The 26,912-nt window shown below is 36.7% G+C and overlaps 1 protein-coding gene across 2 annotated transcripts in view; it reads left to right on the top strand.

Annotated features, from left to right (window-relative positions):
• PARN (poly(A)-specific ribonuclease) overlaps positions 1–26,543 on the top strand; it is a 59,639-nt gene extending 33,096 nt beyond the window's left edge. For both annotated transcript variants that reach the window (XM_061473235.1, XM_061473236.1), the window contains 4 exons: positions 1,360–1,434; positions 16,013–16,202; positions 23,705–23,898; positions 26,391–26,543. In XM_061473235.1, coding sequence (XP_061329219.1) covers positions 1,360–1,434; positions 16,013–16,202; positions 23,705–23,898; positions 26,391–26,443 — 512 coding nt within the window. In that variant the 3' untranslated portion in view covers positions 26,444–26,543. The remainder of the gene's footprint in view (positions 1–1,359; positions 1,435–16,012; positions 16,203–23,704; positions 23,899–26,390) is intronic.
• Positions 26,544–26,912: the final 369 nt, after the last annotated feature.

Here is a 26,912-nt window from a genome sequence, read left to right as displayed (position 1 = left end):
CCTTAGCCCTTTAGTACAGGGAAATGTCGGAAACTATATTGAATTAATTATGGCTTTGGCAATAATAAAAATGATAATAACTTAGTCCTAAATAGGTAGCTACTCAAACGTATAGCATGCAAACTGAATCTAACTTTTTTGATCATGCTTTTATAATTAGAAAATCTTTATTATCTGGCTGCACTTCAGAAGAGACTTCTATAACCTTGTAACCTGTAGGCTGAATTAGATTTACATCTGAAACATCTGAAAGGACATTTTAAGCCATTTTGCATCCTTGGTTTCATTGTTGTCATGTCTGAAGGTTAAATGGTGGTGTAACATTATATATAATTTGATTTCGTAGCCTACCTGAAAAAAAGAATTGCACCAATTTTCAATATCTGAATAGTATTAACAGTAGAGCACTTAGATGAGGACAGGAGATGTGAGTGGATTACAGACTATAATAAAACCTTGTGTCTGGAATGAGAATCCTTTTCTCAGCTTTTGCTTGATTATGAGCTGTTCTAGTGCTAATGTGACATTTTGAGCCATTCACAAAGAAAGTGTTCTAACTGCTTCATGAATGGAGTAGCTTATTTCCAGTCACTGTTCCATTGCAATAGCTTTTGAATGAGGTCTGTGATTTTGTGCATTTGTCCTCATATTTGCTTGAATTAAGTTTTCATTGCGCATCCAGGAAATGGAAAACAGTGGGATCCAAACAAATCAAAGTTTAAAGATCTAGTGTGTTGCAGTAACTGGAGTTCTCCACTTGCATGATCAGTCTTCTGCACCTCCCCACTCTACTGGAATTTCTGATCTTGGGTGTCTGTATTAGTAAAGGCACAGTGAGTGGTAACTGGAGCTTGTCCACAATGTGTCTTTTGGAATGCAGCAGTTCTGAAGAATGGATTGTTTTTAAAAGTCAAAGAGATGTTCTTTATTTTAGTACAGAGCTGAAATTTCCCAGAAGAAATTGCTTCAATTTTTGTTGTAGAATTATATAGAACACATGAAGGGAGGACTAAAAACCCCCTAAGATTATTTGAATTGTTACAAGATTTATTAAAAATGAAGCTACGATGAAGCAGTTAAATACTCTGGGAGTGAAAAAGGCATTAGTTGGGTCTCCTCCCTTTTGGTCCTTAGTCTAGTGTGTCTGAAGGTATACAGGATGATTTGCAGCCCTAACAGTCACAGCTTTCTGAACAGTTCCAGGCTCATATACAATTGTGTATGTGCTATGCACCTTTACAGTGGACAAAAGCCTTCTCAGGTGAAGTTATTCTTAGTTGACTCTTATGTCATTGCACATCAGATCAAATCTGTGACTGAGCCTAAGATAAATATAGTAATTTATTCTGTCTTTTCTAGGTAACATTCAGGTTTCGTGGATTGACGATACATCAGCATTTGTATCACTGAGCAAGCCAGAACAAGTACAAATAGGTAAGTGTTCCTGAATTTACTTCAGTAGTAAGACTTGACTTCAACTGGCTGCTGCAGAATGCACTGAGCCAATGGGGTCTGTGATTCTAATGACAGAACTACTGACTTGGTTCAGATGCTATAAGAAGAATAAAATTTTTATAGTACCAGCAAATGTGTTGTAGCAAAAACAACCACCCTCAACTGGACTTGGTGAGAGTTCGTGTTTCATTCCATGACCCTGTAAGTACCTGGTCCTGTAGACAGAATAATGCCAGTTTCTTCACTTGATGTAGTATTTATTGAAGTCATTTATTGTTACTTTGCACAAAACAGAGCTATCAAAGACTTTTATGGTCTTTCCTTCATATATCCTTTGGAGTGATCTGCATGTTCGCTTTGGTTGACATTTGCAAGTAACAAATACAGTGGAAAGCCATTTGGTGTACTGTAGAACGCATGCAGAATAATAGTCTCCTGACAGTCTGAACTGCTCATGTGCCTACAGTTGTGTATTAATAATGTGCAAGGTCTCCAGACCTTAATTTTTTAATTCTTATTTGAACTTTTGAGCCTAGTTGAAAAAAGTTCGTGGGCAGAAGTTCCACACAAGTTTTACGTGTTTAACTTGTTTTCATGAGAGTCCCTAATGGTTTGGTTTTGCTTCTTGGTTTGGATTTTAGGAGAGGGATTAGTTTAAAAAAAAACCAAACAAACTTGTATGTGACTACATAGATACTGTTGGTGAACCCACATTCCTCATTCAGAGAATTAGGACAGAGAGCACTATTTTACTATCTACAGTTGTGCAAGGTACTCTAAAAAGAGCCGTTTCTAATATAAGTGAACGAAAGCATAGAGCAAAACATGATCTATATACTATAAGAAGAATATGGAATAACTAACACTCCTGAGAAGTCATCAAGAAGTAATCAAAAAGCAAAGAAGAGACCAACATATCTGAGTTCACTGAAAATATTGCTTCAGATATGAGGAAAAACAGTCTTTTCAGACTGTAGATTTTTGGATTGGTTCTTTGTTTGGGTTTTTGTTGTTCTTGATGTTGGGTGGTTTTTTTGTTTGTTTAGTGGATTTATGTGTTTGTGTTTTTTTCTGTTTGTTTTTTAAAGATTTTTGGTTGGTTGGAGTTGGATCACTGAGCTCTTTGTGGGTTCTGTAGTTCTTTTGGGCATGTATTTGAGGACTGACCCATAAGCTTACTTCTGGTTACAATGATCAGGAGGTGGACCTTATACATGATTAGTTGAGATATGTTATAGTAATGCCATCCCTATTTACTGAAAAGCATATATCAACTGCTGTGGAGCTGGTAAGAACAGCAGTATGCATAGCACTTTTGATTAAGTGACTGAAATGTTGCATGTAAGAGCTTTCCTACCAGTATTCCCATGATTAAGTTCTAAAATGAGAAAAAAAACAACCCCAAACCCCACAAAATTGAATTAGAAAGCCCCACTGTGTTCACCAAATAAGAAGCTTTCAGGTTCTGGATGCATTAGAGAGTGCATCTCTCTAATTAATTATTAACATCCTGTGAGTGTTCATCATACTTCCTCATACATACGTGCCTGCAAAGGATTTTGAGTGCTTACCACAGCCTCCTTACAGCAAATGTTCCATATCAGCAAAAGCCACTGTTTCTTCATCCGTATGTAGATGTAAGAACTGTGTAACTTCTAGTGAGAAATTCCAGGTAAAGAATTATGTCAAAACAAATGTGACCCTATTTTAGCTAGCTCTGTAACTCAGGAAAACATTGCTAGCTCTTCCTGCATGTGTTGTCTTAGTTTCCTATCTCTGAAGCCTTCATAATTTGTGAACTGTGTATTATAGTTAGTGATCATACCAGCACACCATCAAATACTGTTCATGTAGCAGTGAGTACGTTGCAAGTTTGGAGGGAATAAACCTTAATCTAAACTATTTTACGTAAATATGTGCTCAGGTGTGCAGTCACAAATGATATGTTTGTGAGCTAGCAGCGTATCTCAAGTATCTGAAGCTTTTTATTTCAGACCTGGTTAATCTTATTCAGAGTTTGACCTCCATGTGTGAGGTATAGGCTGAGGGGAAAAAAATGAGTGAAGGATTGGAGTTGTTCTACCTTTTTGTCATTCCAAGAGAACTTGTCTTTCTGATGAAATATTACAAAGTTGTAATTTCTGCTTTTTAGTTCAGTTGTTCTGATATACAGAATATCTATAAGTCACTGCCTTCCTTTTCCCTCCTCTTTTCAAGTTGAATGCTAGTTTCTCTGAGTGGGACTTGCAAGATTGTTTTCAATATAAAACATGCATGTTATGCCATTTCATATGCTGAAAGCCTTCCTAGATGCTACTGCAGTAACTTCACATCACTGTCACCTCAGTTACATGCATGTCTGAATGCTTGACATTCACATTCACCACCACTTTTTGTTAGTTATTATTTTTTGTTACAGCAACTACATATTGTAGAAATAATGGAAAGTCTGCAGAGCATTTATACTGAATCTTTCTGGTACTGCTCTGTGTGTGGGTCTTTTTTTATGCTTCAACAGACTTGTTCTGTGGGCTGCATGCTAGGAAACAAGTTATTTGTTTGAAAGCTTAGGTGATTATAGTCTTTTATAGATTTTTATGAAATCAGGTTAGTAAAATCTTGTGTACTGAAAGCAGCCGGGCAACCAGCTGGTCTTAGAGCAACCTCAGTTACCAAAAAGCTGTGTGATTTTTGCTGTAAGATTGTTTAAACCTCTTGGGTTTGGTTTGGTTGTTTTGTTGTTGTAATAAATACATCATAAAATCAATTCTGTTATGCTGTTTTCTGATCTTAAATTCTTTAATGAGCTGCTTTGGCACTGGAAGTCACTATTCGTACTCATGATTTAGTGAACTGTGTTTAAGTGAAGAACCTAGGAAAAACTAATTATGTGGCTTGGGTTTTAACCTGTTTATATAAATATGTCTGCATCTTCTGGACTATATGAAAAGCTTTGGAGAATTGTCAAACTATGATACAGTGCAAGATGTTGCTGCAGACATATGTCTATGCTTACCTCTTAAAGATGTTTCTGGCTTTGAGTTGGTATTAGTATGTATAGTTAACAAAGCACACATGTTGCAGAAACATTTGTGGAAAATAAATGGATTAAGAACATGAAGAGTGTGTGGAAGTTTCCCTGCATTGTTAAAGTGGTCAGATTTCCATTATGTATGAGTCTAAGCACTGTCAAAACAGGACTTCTTTTGCATCCTTTTAATAAGGTAGCATGTGATTTGTTCATTTTACTAGATTTGTGCAACTGTATCTAAGGGTTGTATTGAATTAATTTTCATGCTCATGCTTAACTTTTACATCAAACAAATGACAGTTTTCTTAAAAAATGGCGCTCATATAAGCTGTTCTATGCTGTTTCTGTTGCTTCTAACTCCCCTGGCTTCAGGTATTTTGAGTGGACTAAAACCATATTCATATACACCCTGGGAATATGTTGGATTTCTCATGTTAATATGCATAGAAATCCATCTCCAATATGGAAGTAATAAAATGTATCTGTTCATCCCCCAGTGCTCTTTAAAACAATGTTCCTGAGTTACATTATACCATGGATGATAACCATAAAGACCTAGTCAAAAACTGATTGATAAAACATTGGTCCATACGCTTTTCTGTTTAAAAAATATAAATCTGGTTAGCTGAATTAAACTAATGAGTAGCTCTTCAAATTTCACATCGTAATCAGTAGTTTGTATATGGCCAGGAAGAATGCACATTCCAATTTTTACTTGTTAAAGTGTTACCCTGAAGGACCTACAAATCTTTGCATAGTCTAGTAAGACTTGTTCCCTCTTCCACTTATTTTCCTCTGAAAAAATAAGTAGGGGAAAGGTCAGTATTTTTATAAGCAATTTTAGAGCTGCTTCTAACTTTCAAACTGCATATAGCATGCTTAAAACACGTAAACCAGAAACCTTGGGGAAACAAGAAGCAAACCCCTTAACCGTCTCATTTTGCATCTCACAGTAATATCCAACAATCTTCACTTTATTTGGTTATTCATGTGACCTGCATATTGGCAGACTCTCTAATTTATTATGAATAGAAAAGACTTGTTCTCGTATAAAATCTTATTACTCACGGTTAGAACATAAACTTCAGCTTGAAGTGGAAGCTGCATCAAGAGAAATGTTAGTTAACCATTTCATAATCACCCTGGGGTTTAAGTGCCTCCTGTGTCTATGTATGCAAGCTGTACCTGTATGTTCAGTGGGGAGACATTATTCTCGAGTTCCAGTGGGCTGTGTTCTATGTGTCACTTACCACTGTTGAAGTACTATGTTGTCATGTGAAAGCCAGTACTGAGTTTGTGAAAGCTGGGTTTAGATGGCTCTCATTTGACACTTTTTGCAATATGCTCTGCTGTAAACGGATTTCCAAGTTACAAGCAGCTGAAGACAATAATGGACTATAAAGACAGTTTGTTTTCTGTTGAGATTTGTTGCTCAAGGTAGGTAATTAAGAATGCGTTAAATGGTTGATACTCCTTTAGTTGGATGTCTGGGAAGCAGAAGCAAGTTTTGGGGTACAACTTCTGGCTCTTAAAACTTTCAGCTTGCTAGATAAGCTTGCTTTTGGGTGCTGTTCAGCTTTGAGTATTTATAAAGTTGGCTTTTCATCTGGAAAAGTTGGTATGAAATAAGTCCTGTTTCAATGTTTCTTGACTTACAGGGGTCTAGACTTCATAAAAATAGTCTGGAAGTGGTGGGGAAGATGGGAGAGACTTCAGCTTCTCTTAAATTTAAACCTAAGTGTTTTACTGTAATTAATAAATTGATGTAACCTGAAGTATTTCAGTGTTTCGATCGTTTCAGTATCTAAACCATTCTGGGCAGTTAACTATTTTGTGAGTCCTCAGTTAATGCTTTGTATCAATGATAAGCCCTTGCTGTTCATGGTTTACTTGAATTTTGTTGCCAGCCAACTTTCAGTGACTATTTAGGTCACTGGTCGAAAAAGAACCTAGTCGCACTCTTAAAGGAAGGTTTCTTTAGATGTCTTTGCATTTGTGGAGTCTTTATAGGCCATCCAAAACGTACTCTTAAAAATGCTGTTACTTGAAGTTGGGTTAATTTCTAAAATATGGGAAAAGTCTTACAAATATATTAAACATTTAAAGTACTTAAAAGTAAAATTGGTTTTCTGTTCTGAGACATTTGACATAGTTATGTGTTAATGGAAATAATGGGCAAGTTTAAAAGTGATATTTCAAAAACATGCCTGATTTATTTTCACTTAGTAGCTAACACTTGCTCTTGATTCTCTTTACTTAATTAGGTGCAGTTTAATAACATCTGTGTTCTGATCATGAGCAACTTCTACAGTACACTGGTTCAATTTAAGGGTAATTTTGAGAATCTTCCTGAGAATGTTTTTCTTGCAGTTGCAAAATGCAGTGAATACACTTAACCTGAAATTTTGAATGTATGTGAAAAACAACTGCTTGTCATAAATGGCAAGCATTTAAATAATGTTAAGTTGTTCCATGTGTTGGTGCCCCTGATACATGAGCTCATATTGAATTTACGGAGTGTAAGATAATCTTCTTCCTCTAGGCATTGAGTAGACCAATGTATTTGGACAGCAGGGGAGCAATGGACTAAAGCAGGTGCAGCAGATGAAATTGTGATGGCCTTTCAATGATTCTTGTTTAAATCGTTAATCTTTCTGAACTTGCAAGTTTCTCAGGCAGGGCTGGACTTTCTGGTTTATTAGTGTTTTACAAGGTTTACTACAGAGCCTTCTACTTAACATGAGTGCTTACCACCACAATTTAAAAATGCACACTTGTATTTTGAGATTCTGTACATGTCAGTCTCTTCTCACTGAATTTGGGGAGATGGCAGGTAGTATCTAATGTATTACCTGGATTCTTTGAAAAATTATATATATAACATGAGACTGTTCTCACCAATAAAAAGTGTGAAATTCGTGTCAGATACATATTCAGGCAGGAAACTTCCTTAAGGGTAGACTGAGGAAGCTCAAGTCATACTGCACTATGTCAAATCTCAGACATTTCTGTTCTTTTACTTTTTATTCAAATTATGTGCGTACTCGACCAGTTTCTCTAGCTTTTTAGGATTTCCCCTCTCCTCCCTACCTCAGATATTGGATTCTTAAAATCCACAAGGTTGTGATGTTTTGGGAAAACTTGGTTTAAATTTTGCATCAGCATCTTTTCCTGTGATGTTTTTTTTCAGTGTTGAATTTTATGTATTTATGTTGCAGGTACACATATGAAAACATCTTGGTATTTCTCATGTTAATGCTTGAGTGGCTTGAATTCTTAAACGACATTTAAGACTAAAAACTAATAGTTATAATAACTGTAGTAAGATACTATCACCTTGTAGATGTGTGCTTTTACATTATTTTCACACAAGCTGGATTTCTTAAAAACGTGTTATCTTGAAACTGCATGTAGTGTTTCAAAAGATCATAGTGATTTGTTTTATATTAGGACTTGAATAAAATGGTTTCACTAGGAAGATCTGAGCAGTTGGTCCGTAGGTCTTGCACTGTCATGGGTAATAATACCATATCAAAGTAGAAAACTTACAGATTCAGTTTTATTTGGGGTGCCTTTTTAGATGGGATAGTATCAACACTGATACTGTTGTATGTGTGTCAGCTAGTGACAGCTGAACGTGGGCCAGCTTGTGCCTAGGCTGCCAAGGCGAACAGCATCCTGGCCTGTATCAGCACTAGTGGGGCCAGTGGGACTACAGCAGTGATCATCCCCCTGTACTGGGCACTGGTGAGGCCACACCTCAAATCCTATGTTCAGTTCTGGGCCCTCACTACAAGAGAGACATTGAGGTGCTGGAGTGGGTCAGAGAAGGGCAATGGAGCTAGTGAAGGGTCTGGAGCACAAGTGTTGATGAGGAATGGCTGAGGGAACTCAGGTGTTCAGTCTGGAGAAGAGAAGGCTCAGGGGGTACCTTACTGCTCTCTGCATCTACCTGAAAGGTTGGTGTTACGAGGTGGGGGTTGGTCTCTTCTCCAAAGTAACAAGCAATAGAACAAGAGGAAACGATCTCAAACTGTGCCAGGGGAGGTTTAGATTGGATATTAACACAAATTTCTTGCCCCAAAAGATTGTCAAACACTGGAACAGGCTGCTCAGGGTTGGTGAGTCCACCACTTCCCTAGAGCTATTTAAAAGATGCGTGAATGTGGTACTTAAGGACATGGTTTAGTGGTGGGCGTGGCAGTGCTGCATTAATGGTTGGACTTGATCTTAAAGGTCTTTTCCAAACTAAATGATTCTGTAACACACTTGTTTGATGCAGTAAGGCATATGTTAATTCTGGCAATGAGTGCAAACATTCCTGTAGCAAACTGTATCTGATGGATGAACTCATTGTCTGGATGGCTCTTTCTGAAGCATCTGACATGTGGAGGTGTGTTTATTAATCTTGAAGAGTCTTCTGGAGAGCACTGCCATGAGGATGTTGCCAATCTCAGTTCACTAGCTGTTGTTTTGAAGTTCTTAACAAGTGTCAGAAATGTCATCAGATTTTGCAGGGCTGTGCTTCCTGCAACTGCTCAGCCTTAGTCTGGGTTGTTTTAATATGCTGGTATTAAAATAGAGCTAATGGTTTGTGCAGTCTTAATCTTTCATAAAGGGGATGACACTGTTCCCCACTCCAGCAGTGAGCTCTTGCTGTTTGATTTTTGGTTTGTTGTTTTTTTTTTTTTTTATTTCTTTTTTTTTTCTGGTTCTATGTCTGGAAGAAATTAATAAAGGCAAACTCATGCTGGTTCAGTGAAGTGGACTGGCTCATCAGCAAGTGGCTTCGAGCAGGGGCTGAGGAGCAAGGCATGGGGTTCTCCCATTTGTTGACAAAGCTGATAGGTGAAATGAGCCAGACTTGAGAATTCTGTTTCTTTCCAAAATGTCTTTCAAATATGCTCTCTCTGTGCTTTGAGTAAAAATAGACTTTGAAAGCCTTTACCTGATTAAAAAGGAAATGTTCTATACACTTTACACTTCTAATAGTAGAGTAACAGATCTGAATAATTTACTAGTACTCCTGGAAATTAGAATTCTCCAGTGTTGATTAAAAAATATTTCTGTACCAGTAAATGCAGGGAATGAGATGTGGTGAATATCTACTTGTGTTGTTCCAGAATCTTGACTGTAACAAGAAATGAATTGCTGGTTGATACATTCTAGTCATGGTTTTACAGGGAACCTGCAGTATAAATCATAATATAGATGGCTATTTTACAACTTTCAGCATTACTGATGAAGTGTTAAAAGCACTAATTACATGTTTGCCTTCAGGCACCTGCAGCCATTTTTTTTCTCATCAGTTAAATAACCAGACTAAAACAAAAAAACCTTTACTCTGTAAGTTTGAATATAGTAGGTTTCTTCTTAATATGATGTTGGAAGCCTTTTGACTACCTTCTCATTTGATTTGGATTTTTTGAAATGAGTTAATATGTTTCACAGATTCTGTTGCAATTACAGAGGTATTTAAACAGGGTGCACAGGTTAAGTACCTTGAGTTCTTTCACCAATTAAGTAACTTCATCTTTAAGAGAGTTAAAATTATTTATAGTCTACATACATATGCAGTGTCTCAGTGAACAATACTATTATCTGTGTTCTTTGTTGAGAGTTTAAAACATTGTTGAAGGATCCTTCCTCATTTTCTGCCATACTTTGTACTTGGTGTTTTATGTTTTTTTCTCTAAAACCATTGTCTTTCCAATCACCTGTTCATTTCTCTGTTTTCTCCAAAATGGAGAGCCAAAGACTTAATTTGGTTTGCTCTCTAACTCACCATCCTCCCTTGCAAGGTGAGCAGTTGCTTTGTCACCACATTGACACTGCTCCCTGCTCAGGACTCGGATGTCAGAAGAAATAACTCAATCTTTGTGAAACAGTCTTTTTAAAAAGTCTGTTTAGAATCCGTATAGGAACCTTCTGCTATTTTAAGCCAGTACAAGAGAGGAAAACAGAAAGGAATGGTCAGTGCCACGTGCAATTAGAGTTTTCAGCTTTGATACAGCCTGCAGATAGTTTCTATTATCAAATATAATTCAGAGACTTTGGATCCTTCAAATTTTAAATTACTTTTCTCCATCAGTCTCTAGTACACAAATTCCTTATAGCAAGGAAATACATCTTCACCAACCTTAATTTGTATGTGTGTATTGTCAGTATGCAGCTTGTAAAATCAGGTATGGAGTTAAATGACAAATTGGATGTATTTTGTAACTTGGAAAAATGTTTTCCTGGCATAGCAGTCTGTCCTTGGACATGCTGTACTTAATTCTGTAGCTGTGTCCCCAAACAAAAGTGGTTTTTTTACAAAGTTAAGATTTGCTTCATGGGTGCCAAAGATTAACATAGTATTTTACCTCAGTTGATTTCTTTTTGGGTGTTTTGGGTGGTTTTTTTTTCCCCAAACAAACATTTTTAGACACGTAAATTTCCAAGCACGTGAAAATGATCAGTCAAGTACTGTTGTTATATTTTAGTAAATGCAATACAGATGATTTCAAAGAGCTGTATTTTCTTAGAGTAGTTTGAACAGGTGGTCTGTATTGGTGAAATTGATAAAAATGTTAAGTTCTCTAGCAAAATGTTGAGACTTGGCACTTTCTAAATACAGTACATTCCAGTCTGTTCAGTGTTAGGGCAACTGAGGAGGAGCAATGCATAACCAGAGGGTCGATAAATTCCCTTGGGAAAAGGGGGGAAATAGGCATGTTAAATAATTGAAAACTTGCTGAAACCCACATTTTATGATTGAATGCTGCAACTGGTACTAAGAGACTTGAGACATCCTAACAGTTACAGTGGGGCTGCTTTCCTTAACTGGGTAAAAGACGGAATAAATCTTGCTGCTAATCACAGAGACAGTCAACTGGAGTTGTATTTCTTGAAGTACATTGACTAACTAAACACTTTTTAACTAAGGAGTTTTGAATTTTTCTAAGTGATGCCAGGATCCAGAATGACACTGTTAAAGGTTTCTAACAATTAGGCTTTGGCTCCACATGGTTAAATGTTTTTACCAGTAAAAGAAATTATAAGTGAATTTTAATTATATCCTCAGAGTAAACCAAGGCTTTCCCTTTATGATGTTTCAGTGCAGGATGATCCTGAAGGATCTTTCATGACACCTTGATACCTAGATTTACTTAATTCTCTGGATTATCATTTTTTTCCCCCAATAAACTGTTTGCAGTGAGGATTTTTCTTCTCTCTAACCTTCCTTGAGGACAAGGATCTTGAGAAGCACACTGATGGTGTGTCACTTTGTTGAGCAGTGCTGGGCAAGCCTGCTGTAGTTACGTTGGCATGTGTAAAAGGGTTTTGATACAGCAGCACAGCAATTACAGAAAATGGAAAGTAGGCACTCAGGCTTCTGTAGCTGAATTAGCAGTTATTTTTGACTCCCTTCAGTCACAGTTGCAATATTTGACTCTATTAGAAACAGACCTGTGCAGGATAGTTCTGTTGAAAGTAGAGAAAGCTATTTTCAGGTTAAGGTTTCATCTCAATAAAAGCTTAAGCAGAGGGTATGCTGAATACATCTCAACAAATTGCTGCCTCGCTAGTGTGGGTTGATGGCCAAGGCTTTAAAGAATCCTGTCTACCACTTGTAGGTGTTTTTCCCTGTTAAATTAATGAGGCTTTAGGTCAGTTTTGACAGTATCAGGTTAGAGTGGTTTACTCTCTTAAAACTCCCCTGTTCTGTTCCACTGACTGGTGGTAAGTTGGTGTCAACATTTCAGATGAAACCCCAACACTTTAACAGCAGGATTTAAGGAAACATTTCCAATTTTTTTCTGTTGAAATACAGATGAATTTGAATCCTTCTATCTGCTAACTGTCAAAAGTAACACAGCTTAGCTAACTTATTCTGTAACCAAACTTGAGAAAATGGTCCTATCAACTACATTTAGTTCTTTTTTTGAAATTATTCTTTTGTCAGGGCTGAGTAACATACTACATAGGGCAGTTACTCCCAGGATAATTTCTTCCCTGCTAGAGAAGCAGACTTGTTTTGTAATCTTCTAGATTCTTTTGCATACCTATGAAATTTTGAAACTCACTGAGTAATACAGTAAAGAAGCCAACCCAGCTAGTTTAGAACATCCTTCTCTCTATGTGCTGAGAAAGAAGAGAGCACAAAGATAGTGAGACTGAATCTGAGCTGTATTTCTGTATTGGAGCAAATGCCATTCATAATTAACTCTGGGATACCACATGGGCTTATTCCAAGTGAAGAAACATGAAGAAAACTAAATACAGTAATTTATTGGTAGCAGTCAGTAAACCTGCCTCCTTCCTAATCCTGAACATTGCACATGGTCCTAAAAACAGTTCATTTAGACTGATGGGGAAGGAAAAGCTGTCCCAGAGCTGTCCGTGTTCTTCACAGTGTTCTTTATTTTGGCTTTCAAACCAGACTATTTTAAGAAAAAGAAAAAGTAGTAATGGAGTAATTTTTATCATATGTATTGTTTGCTTGTTTGGGGTGTGCTGTTCATTTTGGAGGTGGACCAAGGTTTCATTTCATCACGGCTTTTTGTAGTACTACCTAGACCAGTGCATGGTTCCATCCCCATTGCCAGCTCTTCTTCCTCATTTTAGACAAGGCATGGCCAAAGACCTAGTGAATAAGGGTGCGATTGGGAACTATTTAATTTATGTGTTTAGATGTCATTGGACCTGTTTTGAAAAGAAACTGGTTTGGCACTAAAGAAAAATGCATTTGACAATGACTACCCTACATGAAAACATGGGATAACGAACCAGAAATGAGTAATGGGATGTAGCTTGGTTAAGTTGGGGAAAACTGGTGCCTAATGGTAACAGAGGCAATTTAACAAGGAGGTAGCGATACTGCCTTGCCAGTGAAAATTCACCTTCACAGGTGAATTTTTACTTTGTATTTCATAAACTTGAGTGTTTAGTATTGCAGCCTTATTCTATGTTGTTCTGTGTATTTATTTTATTTATATATAGTGGGGTTTTTACCTACACAGTTCACTTACATATTTGTCTATAAGCTTAAGATTGGCAGCGGCCACCTGTCAGGATTTTGCGCTGCCCAAGAGCAAGGGCTCGGTGAAAGAATATCTTTGCATATATTCCTCTTGGATCACTCAACAACAGTCAGCCTGTTTAATAGCTTGCCTGATAATCAGGGACAATATCAGCCCCTAGAAATGCTTTTCCTAAAATAATATGCAATTACTATTAGTCTACTATAAGACAGAAACTTAACTTTACAACTGCAACTAGTGTAATGAAATGCAGCCGTGTGGTGTTGGTTACTACTAGGTTAGGTTTCTCACAGGAAAATCTGTCTTCTCTCTTATGACTTAAGTAAATAAATCCCCTAAGTTCTCCTTAGTTTGTTAGAATTCAAAAAGCATTCTAGCAATGCATTTCTTCTGTTGGCAGGGCAGAGCAATGACACTCTATTTGCTTTGCTTGACAAGATGGACAGCAGTCAAAAAAAAAAGCAGCAGGGAAAATGTATTTTAAACTTTTACAGGGAGCTGATCCTCAGTTCAAGAGCATGCAAGATTTATTTATCTGTGTGGCTCTTTAGAATTCTCCGTATGCCTTCATTTCAGTTGTTCAGTGTATGCAGCGATATATTTAGCCTAAAACTTTTCATATTAAATATATGCACATATATATGCATGTGTATATTTGTGTATGTTTAATATGAATGGATTGCTAGAAAATGCTGGCCTTATTTAAGAAAGCAGAGTTGTGTTTGTTCAAAAATTTTGACTATTACACAGATTTATTTTACAATTATCTTTAGGCTACATAAAAATTATTTTTAATCCCTCCCCCTCCTCTTAAATCAGGCTGGGTTTGTCAGGGAATTAAATGAAGAGCCATAACTTTGGCTCTTAGTTTACAGTGAAACAAATGATGTGAAATGCTTATTGTGTTTTAACAAATCACTGTTTATCAAATGATCCATGGTAACTATGTACTTGATTTTTAGCAAGTAAAATCATGCTTGAGTTTAACTAAACAAATTTTACCCTGAGGAATGTCGGCTGGCACGCAGTAACTCCAGGGAGCGTTATTAATTCATTCATGATGCCTGCACCATAACTTCATGGGCAGTAAATATGCTTCTAATTCTTACAAAGATATCCTGTAACTCTGCAGTTCAAAACAAATATAAAGGGTGTGAAAGGAGAAATGCGTAATATCTCTTTAGTTAGTTCAGTGATCTCGTGAGACTATCAATCATAATTGCAGGTTTGAAGTTAAATATGCATCACTGTTGCATAGTTTTATGTACATTTGAAAGGCTTTACACAGCAGGATCAGCATCATCTGTATGCCATGACTAGTATTACAGGTAATTAATTTCACAGTAGCATAGCCAATGTGCAGAATAGATGATCTATTTTGAAAAAGGAAAATAGCCAACACAAATACACCCATGTTCGTCACCTTATTGGAGCTTGCTACTTCCACTGCTTGGGCTTGAGGTAATACAGCATACCTGTTTTCAAGATGACAACGCTCCAACTACGATCATAAAGTTGGATACACATTTGAAATGTTTACAAAAAGATTGGAAATACATAATAAAATCAGGATTTTGTCTCCACTACAGTTATGGCATTTTAAAGTGTGCAGCCTAAGAGTAAGAAAAACAATGGGGTTTATTTGTTTTGTTTTATATTTGAATGGTTTATTGGTTGGTTTACAATACTTCCTTTCAGTGAGTTAGGCTGAAAACAGCAGAGGACATGAGGTGACAGTCAGTTTAATCTGCTGATTCATCCGGTACAGTGATGGCTTCAGGCCAGAATAAAGCCTGAGAGCTGTGAAGATGCTGGGACTTGAAGGAATGTTGGTAAATTGTTGCTGAGTGAAGGCAGTGAAAGTTTTTAATTTTTGAAATTACTCTCATTTTGCACTGACAGAAATTCTTCTGTCTTGAACTTGCAGTTTCTTATAGTTAAATGGAGACCGAACATTAGAAAGATACAAGGACGGAACAGCTGGATATTAGTTAAGTGCTGCTTCCATAGATACCTTGTGCAACCAAAAATGCAGCTCAAATAAGCTTATGTTTCACAGCAATCAAACAGTTTTGGCAAAGGCTTTGCAAATGTCGTCTTTTCCTGGCAGACTTGCAAAATAAACCTGCTGGGTTAAGTAGTGAGACTAAAAGGGAAAAAATCCAGGAAATCTCTTCTTGCCAACAAGCAATCTGGAAGAAGGTTACAACTGAAGAATTGATGGTTTCTAATTTAAAAGAAAAGTCTTAAGTAGATTTAACCCTTTTTTGTATGAAGTCTGACTTGGAGAAGAAGATTTTTGAATATCTGATTGAAATGTACCGTGTGAATTTAGGAGAGTATAGCATTTCCTACATCACTAACAGTGGAACTGGGAGTTGTTTATATGAACAGAACAGATAGCTCACTGCCTTCTGTTTTTCAAAGTAAGTTCTTACAGGAGAGGGCTTGCTGTCATTTAAGAGTGTTTTGTGTATAATATCGCTTTTCTTCTCCATAGCTGTAAACACCAGCAGGTATGCCGAAAGTTATAGGATCCAGACATACGCAGAATACGTTGAGAAAAAACATGAAGATAAACGGGCAAAAAGAAAATGTACAGAAGATAGTTGGAAGGAGATGGAGAGAAAGCGGTTAAAAACTCAGAGCACATCTTATGTTTCCCAGAGTCGATACTACTGTGTTAACAGGTGAGACTTTTCATGCATTGTCAACTCTTGTATTTTTATCGTGTTTTTATTAGAAGTCTAGCAATTTTCACGTAGTTCTTAAGCAGTAGGAAACTTTAATTTTTGTTATGTACATATTTGTTTGCTGTCCATCAGTAGTGCTACATTGGCTGTTGCAAGATCGTAGCTGAAGGAGCAGAGGGAACTTTATCACAAATGTGATCAGACAGATTTTTAAAACATTGGGATCTTGAGGGCAGGTCAGACCAGAGCTTCTGAGCTTGATGTAGCAGTACCATGTCTTATAACCAAAATAAAAGAATGATTTTCTCTATTTATTTAACACCTCTGAATGTCCTGTGTCATGTGGAAACTGAGCTGTCATCTTACACCCTTGTAAAGGCTCTCTTGGTTTTTGAATGACTTTCCATGTTGATAATACTGCCATAGAGAAGGGTATGAATTACCGTCTTGAGCAGTCCTGATGAACTCATCCTTATGCTTCAGAAACAGGAAGGCAAATGATGACACTTGCATGGTTTTGAGCTTTTGGAGTAAAACTTGAAAAGGGCTTTAGTTCATTATTGAAAGGCAAAATTAAGTCAGGAGATGCCTGTTTTGATTCTGGTCCAGTATGTTGCTGTGTGTGGTTCCATTTTTAACTCTCTCAGACTAATGAATGGTTTGAGATATGATGGTAACAGGAGGCTTCATAGTCATCTGTGTAGCTGTGAACGGGAAGGGTTGTATATTACTGTTAATATAATTGTATAATTAACCTATGAAGTTATTACCATTCCTCTCTTTTCCTCACCACCCCCTTTTTTTTCCTATATAAAAATGAATTTCAGTGAAGTGCATAAGTTACATTTCTGAAAGGTGGTAATTTGGGGCTTTTTGTTGGTTGGTGTTTGGTTTTGTTTTTTCCTGATACGGACCAAATGAGATGGTCATAATACCAACACTGAGGTCTTTCTGCTGTTCCTTTCTTGGGAATGCCTTGATAAGTTCTAGCTCTTACTATATTTTCCTTTAAATGTTATCTGTTGTGTAACAAATATACTGAACTTGTTCTGTTCTTCTCACTTACATGAGCTTATGATTTGCCTACTCTGCAAAATTAAATGCAGGTGTGTATTTTGGCTAGCTGTCAAATGTTCATAACTTGTATTGTGGTGGGAATTCTAAATGTGTTGGAGACATGTTTGATCCCGAAAACCCATATGGAGGACCTGGTGACAAAAATCCATATCAAATGAAGTTAGTTTAATTGAACTATTGTACTTAAGAAAGCTTGGGAGTGCATGCTGTGAAGAGATGAGGAGCTCTGAAGATTGTCCTGGCAGTAGTTTACATATGGCTAAGGCTTAGGTCTATAATTAAGTCTCTATTAAATGATCTGAAAGTGCTTACTACATCTTGAGACTACAAAGAAATACCAAGTCCTAAGATTAATTTCTACTAGAGGAAGTATCTTTTCTCAGTGAAGATTGTTTTTGGGGTACCTCAGATTCTAGTCAGATGGTAAGAGTGGCAGTTTATGGTTTGAACCACAGACAACTTATTCTTGTAACATATACTTTGGAAAACAGTAAATGTGAAAAGCTGATTTGTTGTTAGCTCTCAAAGTTTGAGGCCAACCACAAATGTGTAATTTGGGAAATGGCTGAATACGATTTTTGGTGAATTTTTTCCTTAAAATTAGGATACATCATAATGATTTGTATGCCAAAGCCCTTAATGTCCTTGAAAGTTTTTATTCAATTTTTTCTAGTGTTGTAAAATTCCACAAGAAGCAGCCTTGGGTTTAGATGAACAGTATTTTGATAGTGTTGGATAGCAGCCTTTATTTTCTTGGCTAGAACTTCTTTTGTTATTGATGTTACATGAATTTTTATTCCTTCATTTTTTCATTAATAAAGTAATTTGGATCCGTCCCAGATTCCCTTTCATGCAGGTCTTTTGACATGTTTTTCTTAATTTTATTTGTATTTGTCACTAGTTAGTTTGTGTTCTCTTGTCATCTAAACTTTAGTAGATGTTTTCTCTTAAATGTAATCTGGTTAGGTATATTGTGGAACTGCAGAGCTTGTGGTCTTTCTGTTCACTCAAGATGAACATTTTCCTTTTGTTTCCTGACAAAGACATCTCAAAAATACATATTTAATTTTTATATGTGGCCATTTTTATATAAAATGTAATAAATATTAATACAAATATTTTCTACAAAGCAATCAGGGCAAATACATTTGTGTGCATGTATATGTGTGTCCAGATTAATTTGAATCATACATAGTTGAGCATTCAATACTGTGATGTGTCTAGCAGCTGATGTCTTATAATAGCTTCATGTTACTACATCCTTTATTTATTTATTATTTAATAAGCTTGCTGCATCAGTTTCTGCCAGGGAGCACAGCTGCAGAATAGCTGTTCCTCTCCATGCTGACAGTATATCCTGGCTACTTTTTCATTCAGTAATGAAGTTGTTGGGTATTTCTGGTAAGGAACTTCTGTCTTAAATTGACAGATCAATGAGTATCTAACAAATTCTTTAATTCCTGTCTTACTAAGAAAACTGCAGTCCCATATTAGAGAGGAACTACTTTTCAGAAAATGTAGTATAATGGTATTAATAGCAGTCACAATGTACTGTTTTTCCCACAGCATTCTCCTGGAGAAACTGGCTGCTCATGGCCTGGATGGAAGTGCTGTTTAGTCGATTAAAAACTGGATGGACAGCCAAACCCAAAGAGTGGTGGTGAATGGAGTTAAGTCCAGTTGGTGTGGCTGTTCACAAGTGATGTTCCCCAGGGCTTAGTACTGGAGCGAGTTCTATTTAATGTCTTTATCAATGATTTGGATAAGGGAATCAAGTGCACCCATAATAATGTTGCAGGTGACACCAAGCTGGGTCAGAGTGTTGGTCTGCTTGAGGGTAGAGAAGGCTCTGCAGAGGGGTCTGGACCAGCTAGGTCGATGGTCTGAGGCCAGTTGTACCTGAGATTCAACCCAGCTCAGTGCTGGGACCTGCACTTGAGCCACAAAAACTCCATGCAACGCTACGGGCTTGGGGAGGAGCAGCTGGAAAGCTCTTTGAGGAAAAGGACCTTGGGGTGCTGATCGATGGAGCTGAACATGAGCAGCTTTTGCCCAGGCAGCCAAGAAGGCCAATGGCATCCTGGTCTGTATCAGCAGCAGTGTGGCCAGCAGGGCCAGGGCAGTGATCATCCCCCTGTGTACTGGGCACCGGTGAGGCCGCATCTCAAATCCTGTGTTCAGTTTGGGGCCCCTCACTACACTGAGGTGCTGGAGCAGGTCCAGAGAAAGGACAGCAGAGCTGGTGAAGGGTCTGGACCACAAGTGTAGTGAGGACCGGGTAAGGGAACCAGGGGGTTTAGCCTGGAGGAAAGGAGGCTGAGCTCACAATGGAGAGGAGGTTGTAGCAAGGTGGAGGTTGGCCTCAAGTAACAAGTGATAGAACAAGAGGAACTGGCCTCAGGTTGCACCAGGGGAGGTTTAGATTAGATATTCATAAAAATTTCTTGCTCAAAAGGATTGTCAAGCGCTGGAAGAGGCTGCTCAGGGAAGGATGTCAAATGCGATGTTGGCACTCAGGGACAGTGGTGGACTTGGCAATGCTGGGTTAATGCTTGGACTGAATGATCTTAAAGGTCTTTTCCAATCTAAACAATTCTACGATCCTAATAAAATTCCCTTTTCTAAAGCAGTTTACTATTCGGAGCACACTTTCAAAACTAAATGTAGCCTCTTGTGTATTGCCATGCCATGTAGTGCTTAGCAAATAACTGCCTGCTAGCTCTGCCTTGACTCTTAAATGCATGGATTTAAGATCTTTTCCTTAACAAAATGGTGTTACACCATAGCATGAAAAATCAAGTAAGGTATGTTCTATGTAAAACTAAGTATCTTGTTCAGCTTATACTTAGTTATTCTCACTTTCCTGATCATGATCTAGGAATGAGTAAAACAGAATAAGGCCAGTGGCAAAAGACATATTCTAGTAAGAAGTACAGGAAAGTGATACGTCATTTTGCCTTACGAATGTTCTTCTGTCAAGTAAGGGTGCTGTTGTAGCACTGCTTCCTTGAATGCCTTTATTTTCCAGAGAGAATATAGTTTATCTCATTTTTGAAATGTTCGTGTATTTCTGCTAATGATTCTTTTGGGTTTTTTTTTACAGAAATGGTTGTTCATAGTGGTTTATTTTTAAACAAAGTATAAGAATTGGGAAAAGCTATGTCATCAAAGATATGCACAATAAATATTGCAAGCAAATTATTACAGTGTTCTATTGTTATTTCAAGTGATTGCACTAGCTCTTAAGCCGAAATAGCTGATTTTTATGATAGGTCAGTAACTCCTCCCCCCACATGTTGTTCAAAGTGGCAAGAGAAGACAGGGTTTATGTTTTCATTTAAATTATATTTACTTGGAGTTAAAGGTCTGTATATATCCAGGCCAGTTCAAGATTCTCTCTTGTGATGAAAGTAGGTGGTCCGTTTGAAAGGAAGACATACTTTTCAAAACCAGAAAATGTTTAATGTTGCATCAACACAATTGTTCCGTCCCCCCTCCTGTTGCTGATTCTTTCACAATAATTACCATACTATTCGGATTGCTGCTATTTGGTAGCTGTAATGATGTTACAAAGTGCATGGGCAGTTTAATCAGCTGAAGCCTGAGCTCTTTTTGGCAGTACAGTGATATATCAAGTCCTCCACGTCCTGTTGATTCGTCAGATTGTGTTTAATACTAATGCTGCTAGTCATACTGCTGGAATTTAAGAAAAATACTGTATTCTTTGTTGATTACAACGGTATTTGATAGTAATAGAAATCAAGAATAAAATATAGATTCTTTGTTTGTTTGTTTCTACCACTTTCCTCTAGTGGCATTCATCCTCATCAGGTTTGCCTGTGTGCTAACATTAAAATAAGTCAAGAGGCTTGGAACCCCACCTGCAACCAGCACTGACTGATGTGAGAGCTGTATTATGTTCACTAAGTAGATTTGCTAACTGGCTAATGTATGATAGGCTTTTCTTCTGATGGGCTGTTCTGGTGTCCCACCCGTTGTACCTGTTGTCCCCATCATCACCATCGCATCCTGTTCCCCACCACCACCCTAAAACCTAAACAAAACCAAACAACATAAAACAAACGCAAATCCCCCACCCCCAAAAAAAACCAAACCCCAACATCACCAAAACTTGGCTATTAACTTTATTTTGTCCAGGCATACTCTTTTACATGTGTGTTTTGAAACTTCTGTCTCTAAATGGGTCAGCTATTCAAACAGCTGAGGATCCTGAACAAATGTATCTGAATTGGACAGTTATTGATAGATATTAGTTTGTTCAGTTCTTTCACTTATTGTTTCTCAGTGAGGAAATTGAGAGAGAAACATGGGCATATTCCAAAATAGCTGGTATAACTAGTATCAACCGCTAGCCATCTAGAATCCATACAATGAATGAATAAATGTAAAATAATATTTTGGGAGAAAACAAGAAGTCAACAGTCCTTAATTATAAAATATCAATATATTTTTGATTTTGAGCTGCTGGGTTTTTTTTTTGGTGTGGTTTTCTTCCTTAAGGTATCTACAGGAAGAAAATAAGGCCTAAAATTAATTTTTATTTTGTACTTCGGTACACAGCTAAATGCACACCTTCAGTTCAACAACTTGTTTCTCTTTTTTTGCAGTAATTTCTCAAGAGTCTAAGTAGAAAACGTTTAAATTCAGTCGTAAGTCCTTTCAAAAAAGGAGCTTCTCCCTACAGCAGGTGCAGGTTCCCCACTAAGAGCCAGATGCTTATATTATGTCTCAGAAATCCTGAAATCATAATTTATGGCTCCTGAGCTTTTCTTTCTTACATATTCTTCAGAATATCTTTCTTAAAAGTAGAATTCTTAAAAAAATCCCTAAAAATTATTTGCATGTTTGTTAAATATTGGTTTTAGTATTTAATATATTTTTTATAAACGTGTTCAATATGTTTGTTAAATATTAGTTTTTAATTTTCCAAGTGCTCTTTCTTTACTAGACTTTTTTTCTTTCCAAACCTAGTTTTTGCCTATTTTACAGTATTAAAGTGTGTATGTAGGGTAAACCGTTCTCTCAAGCTTTTTGGCTTGCATCTTATTACTGATGGTAGTTGTGGTGTGATTTGAAATGATGATTTGTAAGAAATCATGCAAGAAGGCCTTCTGTGTGTGAATGTTTGGAGGAAAAGCCAGCTATTCATCAAAGTAAATGGTGTTTGTGCTTCTAAAGTTGAAATAAGAGCAAGAGGCATAATCATATGTTTCATGTTTGTTTATTGCCTTTGGACATCCCAGAAAGACTCTGTTTTAAATTGCAAAATGTTCAGCTGAAAAAATTCCATTTCAAAGCCAAAACTACACAGTCAGATTTAACAGTCCTTTAGCTAAAATCTTCTTGAAACACCAGAATTCCCTACTATTATTGATTAGAAAGAAAAAATAAAGCAGCTTGTAAAGCTTTGCGCTATAACTGGGTATTCATTTTTATTTAAATAAAAGAACAGAACATGACTTAGATGCATACAGCAATTTTGTGTAGTTCTTAATGGAAAACCTAAAGGTTTTCTAAGTTTAATTGGTTGTTCTAGAAGTGCATTAAAATAAACATTTAAGTAGCTGATATTCACATCTAGGAGTTTGCAATAAGTTTTTTAATTAGCCCCTTTGCTGCTGTATTCTTTCTTATACTCGTGCTAATTTGATTTTAATATTGTCATTTGTCTTTCAAGGAAACATGACAATAGCACTACAGTCAAACAAAAAATTTGTTCAGTGTTTTTTCAGTGTGTGCTGAATGAAATGGAGCTCAGAGTTAATCTTCATACTGTATTACTCATTCAAACACTACCTGTGAAATGATTGTGCAATTTTTCATGCTGTTTATTTTACCAGCCTGTTGGATGGCAGGACTCTTAACTTTAATGCCCGATTTAAAGTTTGTTATATGGAACTTGATGGGTTTCTCTACCTATATATAATAGACGTGCTTTTAAAACTGCATATAGTTCCAGGGGAGAGGATGAAGTTATAATCTAGAATCATTCATCAGCAAGATGTGTGTTGGAAGCTTAACAGTTGTGTATAACTCAGTGTCTATTGAAAATGCTTTACAAAAGCTTTCATAACTAAAAGAATAAAAAATAATACTAAGCAGGGAAGAGAGAACAGCTTTAATTACATTTGAGTTGAGTGATCTCATCAGAGTAGCAGCTAAGCCTGAGACATCTGTAGTACAAAGAATGAATAGCTTCATCTACGTAAGACGGGATTAGATAGCCAATTTACGGAATTTTATAGTTAAATCAGATCTTCCAGATAATGTAATTTCATGGTACACCACTTAATACAGTTTAATCTATTACCTTCATAAGCATTTAATAGATGTACAACAACTAGTACCTATGTAATAGCTATTCTTGACTTGTTCATAATCGTATTTCTTCTACATTTCAGTTTTACAGGTACAAGTACAGTGGGAAAAAGAAGCATGAGTCCTATTCAGGAAGAAACTAGTTCTGATGATATGGAAGAGGGAGAAGGACAAGATCCAGAAAATGATCAGACAGACTCCTGTGCAGAGTCCCTCCCAGATGGTAAGAAGAGAGCCAAAAAATTCAAAAAGATCAAGACAGGACAAGTTCCAGCAGGTAAGAGCAATGTTCATGTGCATGTTTGTCTCTTCTGTTTGGAACTACTCTAGGCCTGAGAAGAATTGAAGTTATCTTCTTGAAAGTCTTAACTTATTGCAGCCCCACTGGAGACTGGCCAAAGGAAGCAGGATGTAGTTGATTTCTTACTTGCTTGCTTACTTTCTTGAAATAAAGCTCTTTGAATATTTTTAGATATTCTTAATATTTTTTCTTTTTATGTGACCTTCTACTTACGGTTACCCAATATGTCTTGCATATCATAATCAAAATTGAAGGAATTCTAGAAGTAGGATTCTAGAATAGACTTCCCTGTTAATCCAATACTTCATCACAAAATGTAAGTTTAACTTAACGTGGACATTTTCCTTTAAGCTTGATTGGATAGAGTTACTGCGTATTTGAATGAACATAGTTTGCCCCGCCAAATGTGTGTCATTGGACTACCTCTGTTGCTTGCAAATAAGTCCAGTTTTAATAAACCTGCCTGCTGTTCTGAAAGCTAATATATGTGCCCTTTTAATTCGGACTTTATATACCCTGATAGTATCACACTAACTTCCCTTGTTTATAGTTATTTGTGAGACAGGGTATTTCTGTATGCTGAGAAAACTTCTTAGTCTGTTCAGAATATTATTTGCCTCTACAATTAAGCCAAAACTTGACAGTCTACCTGCCTGCCCCTCACGACTTCTTTGGCACACCTCTTGCAACAGGCTGTTTCAGGTTGAGTACAGTTTGACCCAGTTGCTGTTTTATATCCCCTAGTATAAATAACCATGCTGCAACTATACTGAAACCCTTTCCTCTCTGGAACGTTTCCTGAGAATGTGTTCACTCTGAGACAACTCCATGAAGGAGTAAGCTGCCAGACTGGTGCTGATCTGCTTACAAAGGCCCGTTAGCTTTCTGGGTGCTTTGCATTTATGAATCACTTGGCTTTGTGGTTTTTTTTCTGGTAACACTTGGCAAGATGCTGATGAAGAGTGAGTGTGTTTAAAATGTCTTCCAGACATTTTGGACAGGTGGTCATAGTCATTCTTAACATTTCTTGCAGTCTGCCTCATGCTCTGAGTATGCCTTTGCTTATTTGAAGGGCTTGCTGGACTGTGAGCAAATCATTCACATTTCATGGGCTGCTAGAGGAGCTCACTTTCAGGAGATGGAGATTTTGAAAAGTAATAGTATTGTTTTTCTTGTAAAAGTGTGAACTTGTGAATTTGCCAGGTGATACGATTTTTTTTTTTCTTTCTTCCATTTTATAAATTTTCTTTTTTCATTAATCTGATATAGGACTCGCAGTGTAATGCTTGAACGATAAATAGTGTTTCTAATAGAGATGATAAACCCAAATAACCTTTTTCTTTCTTCTAAAACTGATGTATATATTAGTATATGCAGTGTTCTGTGTGGTGTTTGTAATCATATCCTTTAGTGTTCTTTATTTGGTTGAAGAATTTTCACGTAGGGTTGATATTGCAGAGTTTAATACCTATATAATCTTTTTAATTTTTTTTAGCAAAAGTACTTTGTACTGTATGTCTGACTGAACAAAGGCAGGTGACAGTCAGATGACTGGTTCACCTGATATTTTTGATGCCTTGTGTAAGTTACTGCAGCCTGTACAAAAACAAAGTAATTAAATAACCTTAGGTCACATGAATTTAAACATCAAAAGATTTTCTTTTCATTGATAATATCTATTGTTGATTCTGTTTCAAACTCTGTAATTTCTTGCAGAAATTAGACTAGTAAAAAAATCATATCTTAATTATTGGTCATGTGGAGCACTGACTGTATTGAAGTATATTCAGATATTAAGAGTTAAAACTTTATTTCAATATCTACTCTAGTCATTTTTATCCAGAAAGTGATATTGTATACCAAGCATCATTTCTTCTGATTCGGGAGAGTAAAATCTTTCTCAGCCAATTCAAAAGCTGTGCTTGGAAATCACTCTGTTTTTGTAATTCAGTAGGGCAATTGGGCCATACAAGCATGTGTAAAAGGACAAGACTGTCTACTGTAGTTCCAGGTATTAAAATTTGTGCTATGTATTTGGAATTATGGAAATATATATTATCCCTGTTCATCTTTCTTCTCCAGTTAATGTGGACTGGAGATATTCTTCACTGTATTCCTTAAACAAGAATGGCTGCAAGTAGACTTGGGGAAAGAGTATTGTTTAACTTTGTTATCCCAGTTATTGCAAAACCAAAATTACTTGGATTAAAAATTCATTAATTGCAAAATACAGTATTTACCATTTGGGTAAGAAACTTGCCATTAACTTTTTTTTAAAGTATCTACTTGTAGAGTCTCTTGGTTGCCCTTTGTAAATATTGACTTGCCAGTAAGGTATTTAGAGCCTTGCTCAAGAGCAGAAAATGTACACTCTGAAGGAAAAAAAATACTCTTGGTTTGATTTTTATTGCTCTCAGTGTTTGTATATTGAAGTCTTTAATATATTATTCTGCAACTCTGTCTTTTAGGAAGCCTCACAACTAGTTCCACTGGAATTTTTGAAGTCCCTGAAACGTGGTAGGAAACGACTGCCTTAACAAGTGGAATTGATTGAAAGCAGTTGCAAGAATACACCTCTTGGAAGCCATACTTTATTTAAATAAAGTGGTGTTAACAAAGCAGTATGTGTCCTGAAAATCAGTTTAATTATTTTAAACTGTTTACTGAACAATCACTGTCAGTTTTACCTGTGTGTATATTAACTAGTATACGACTCGTTGATCACGTGAAATCCTTGCTGTCGTAAATGTTAGGTTTAAGAAGCAAGACTAAATGTATTTTGGTCACCTACTTTGGCATGTTAGCTATAAAATGTACAAAAAGTACTGGCACTCTATGATTTTGTGCTAGGTTGTTTCCTGTGCTTGAGGTGATTTGTTACCACAAATGTCCTCATCATTGGCTATTCTTAAGGCAATATCAGTATGCTATTGGTTTTCCTAAAACAGGTAGAACTGCAGTTTCACATACTGCTTTCTACCAGTTACTTT

This window comes from Pezoporus flaviventris, unplaced genomic scaffold (genome assembly GCF_033815535.1).
Source record: "Pezoporus flaviventris isolate CSIRO_AGI_PZ_B2104156 unplaced genomic scaffold, CSIRO_AGI_Pfla_v1 ptg000078l, whole genome shotgun sequence".
Classification (NCBI taxonomy): Eukaryota; Metazoa; Chordata; class Aves; order Psittaciformes; family Psittacidae; genus Pezoporus; species Pezoporus flaviventris.
This window is presented reverse-complemented; position numbering and strand designations above follow the sequence as displayed.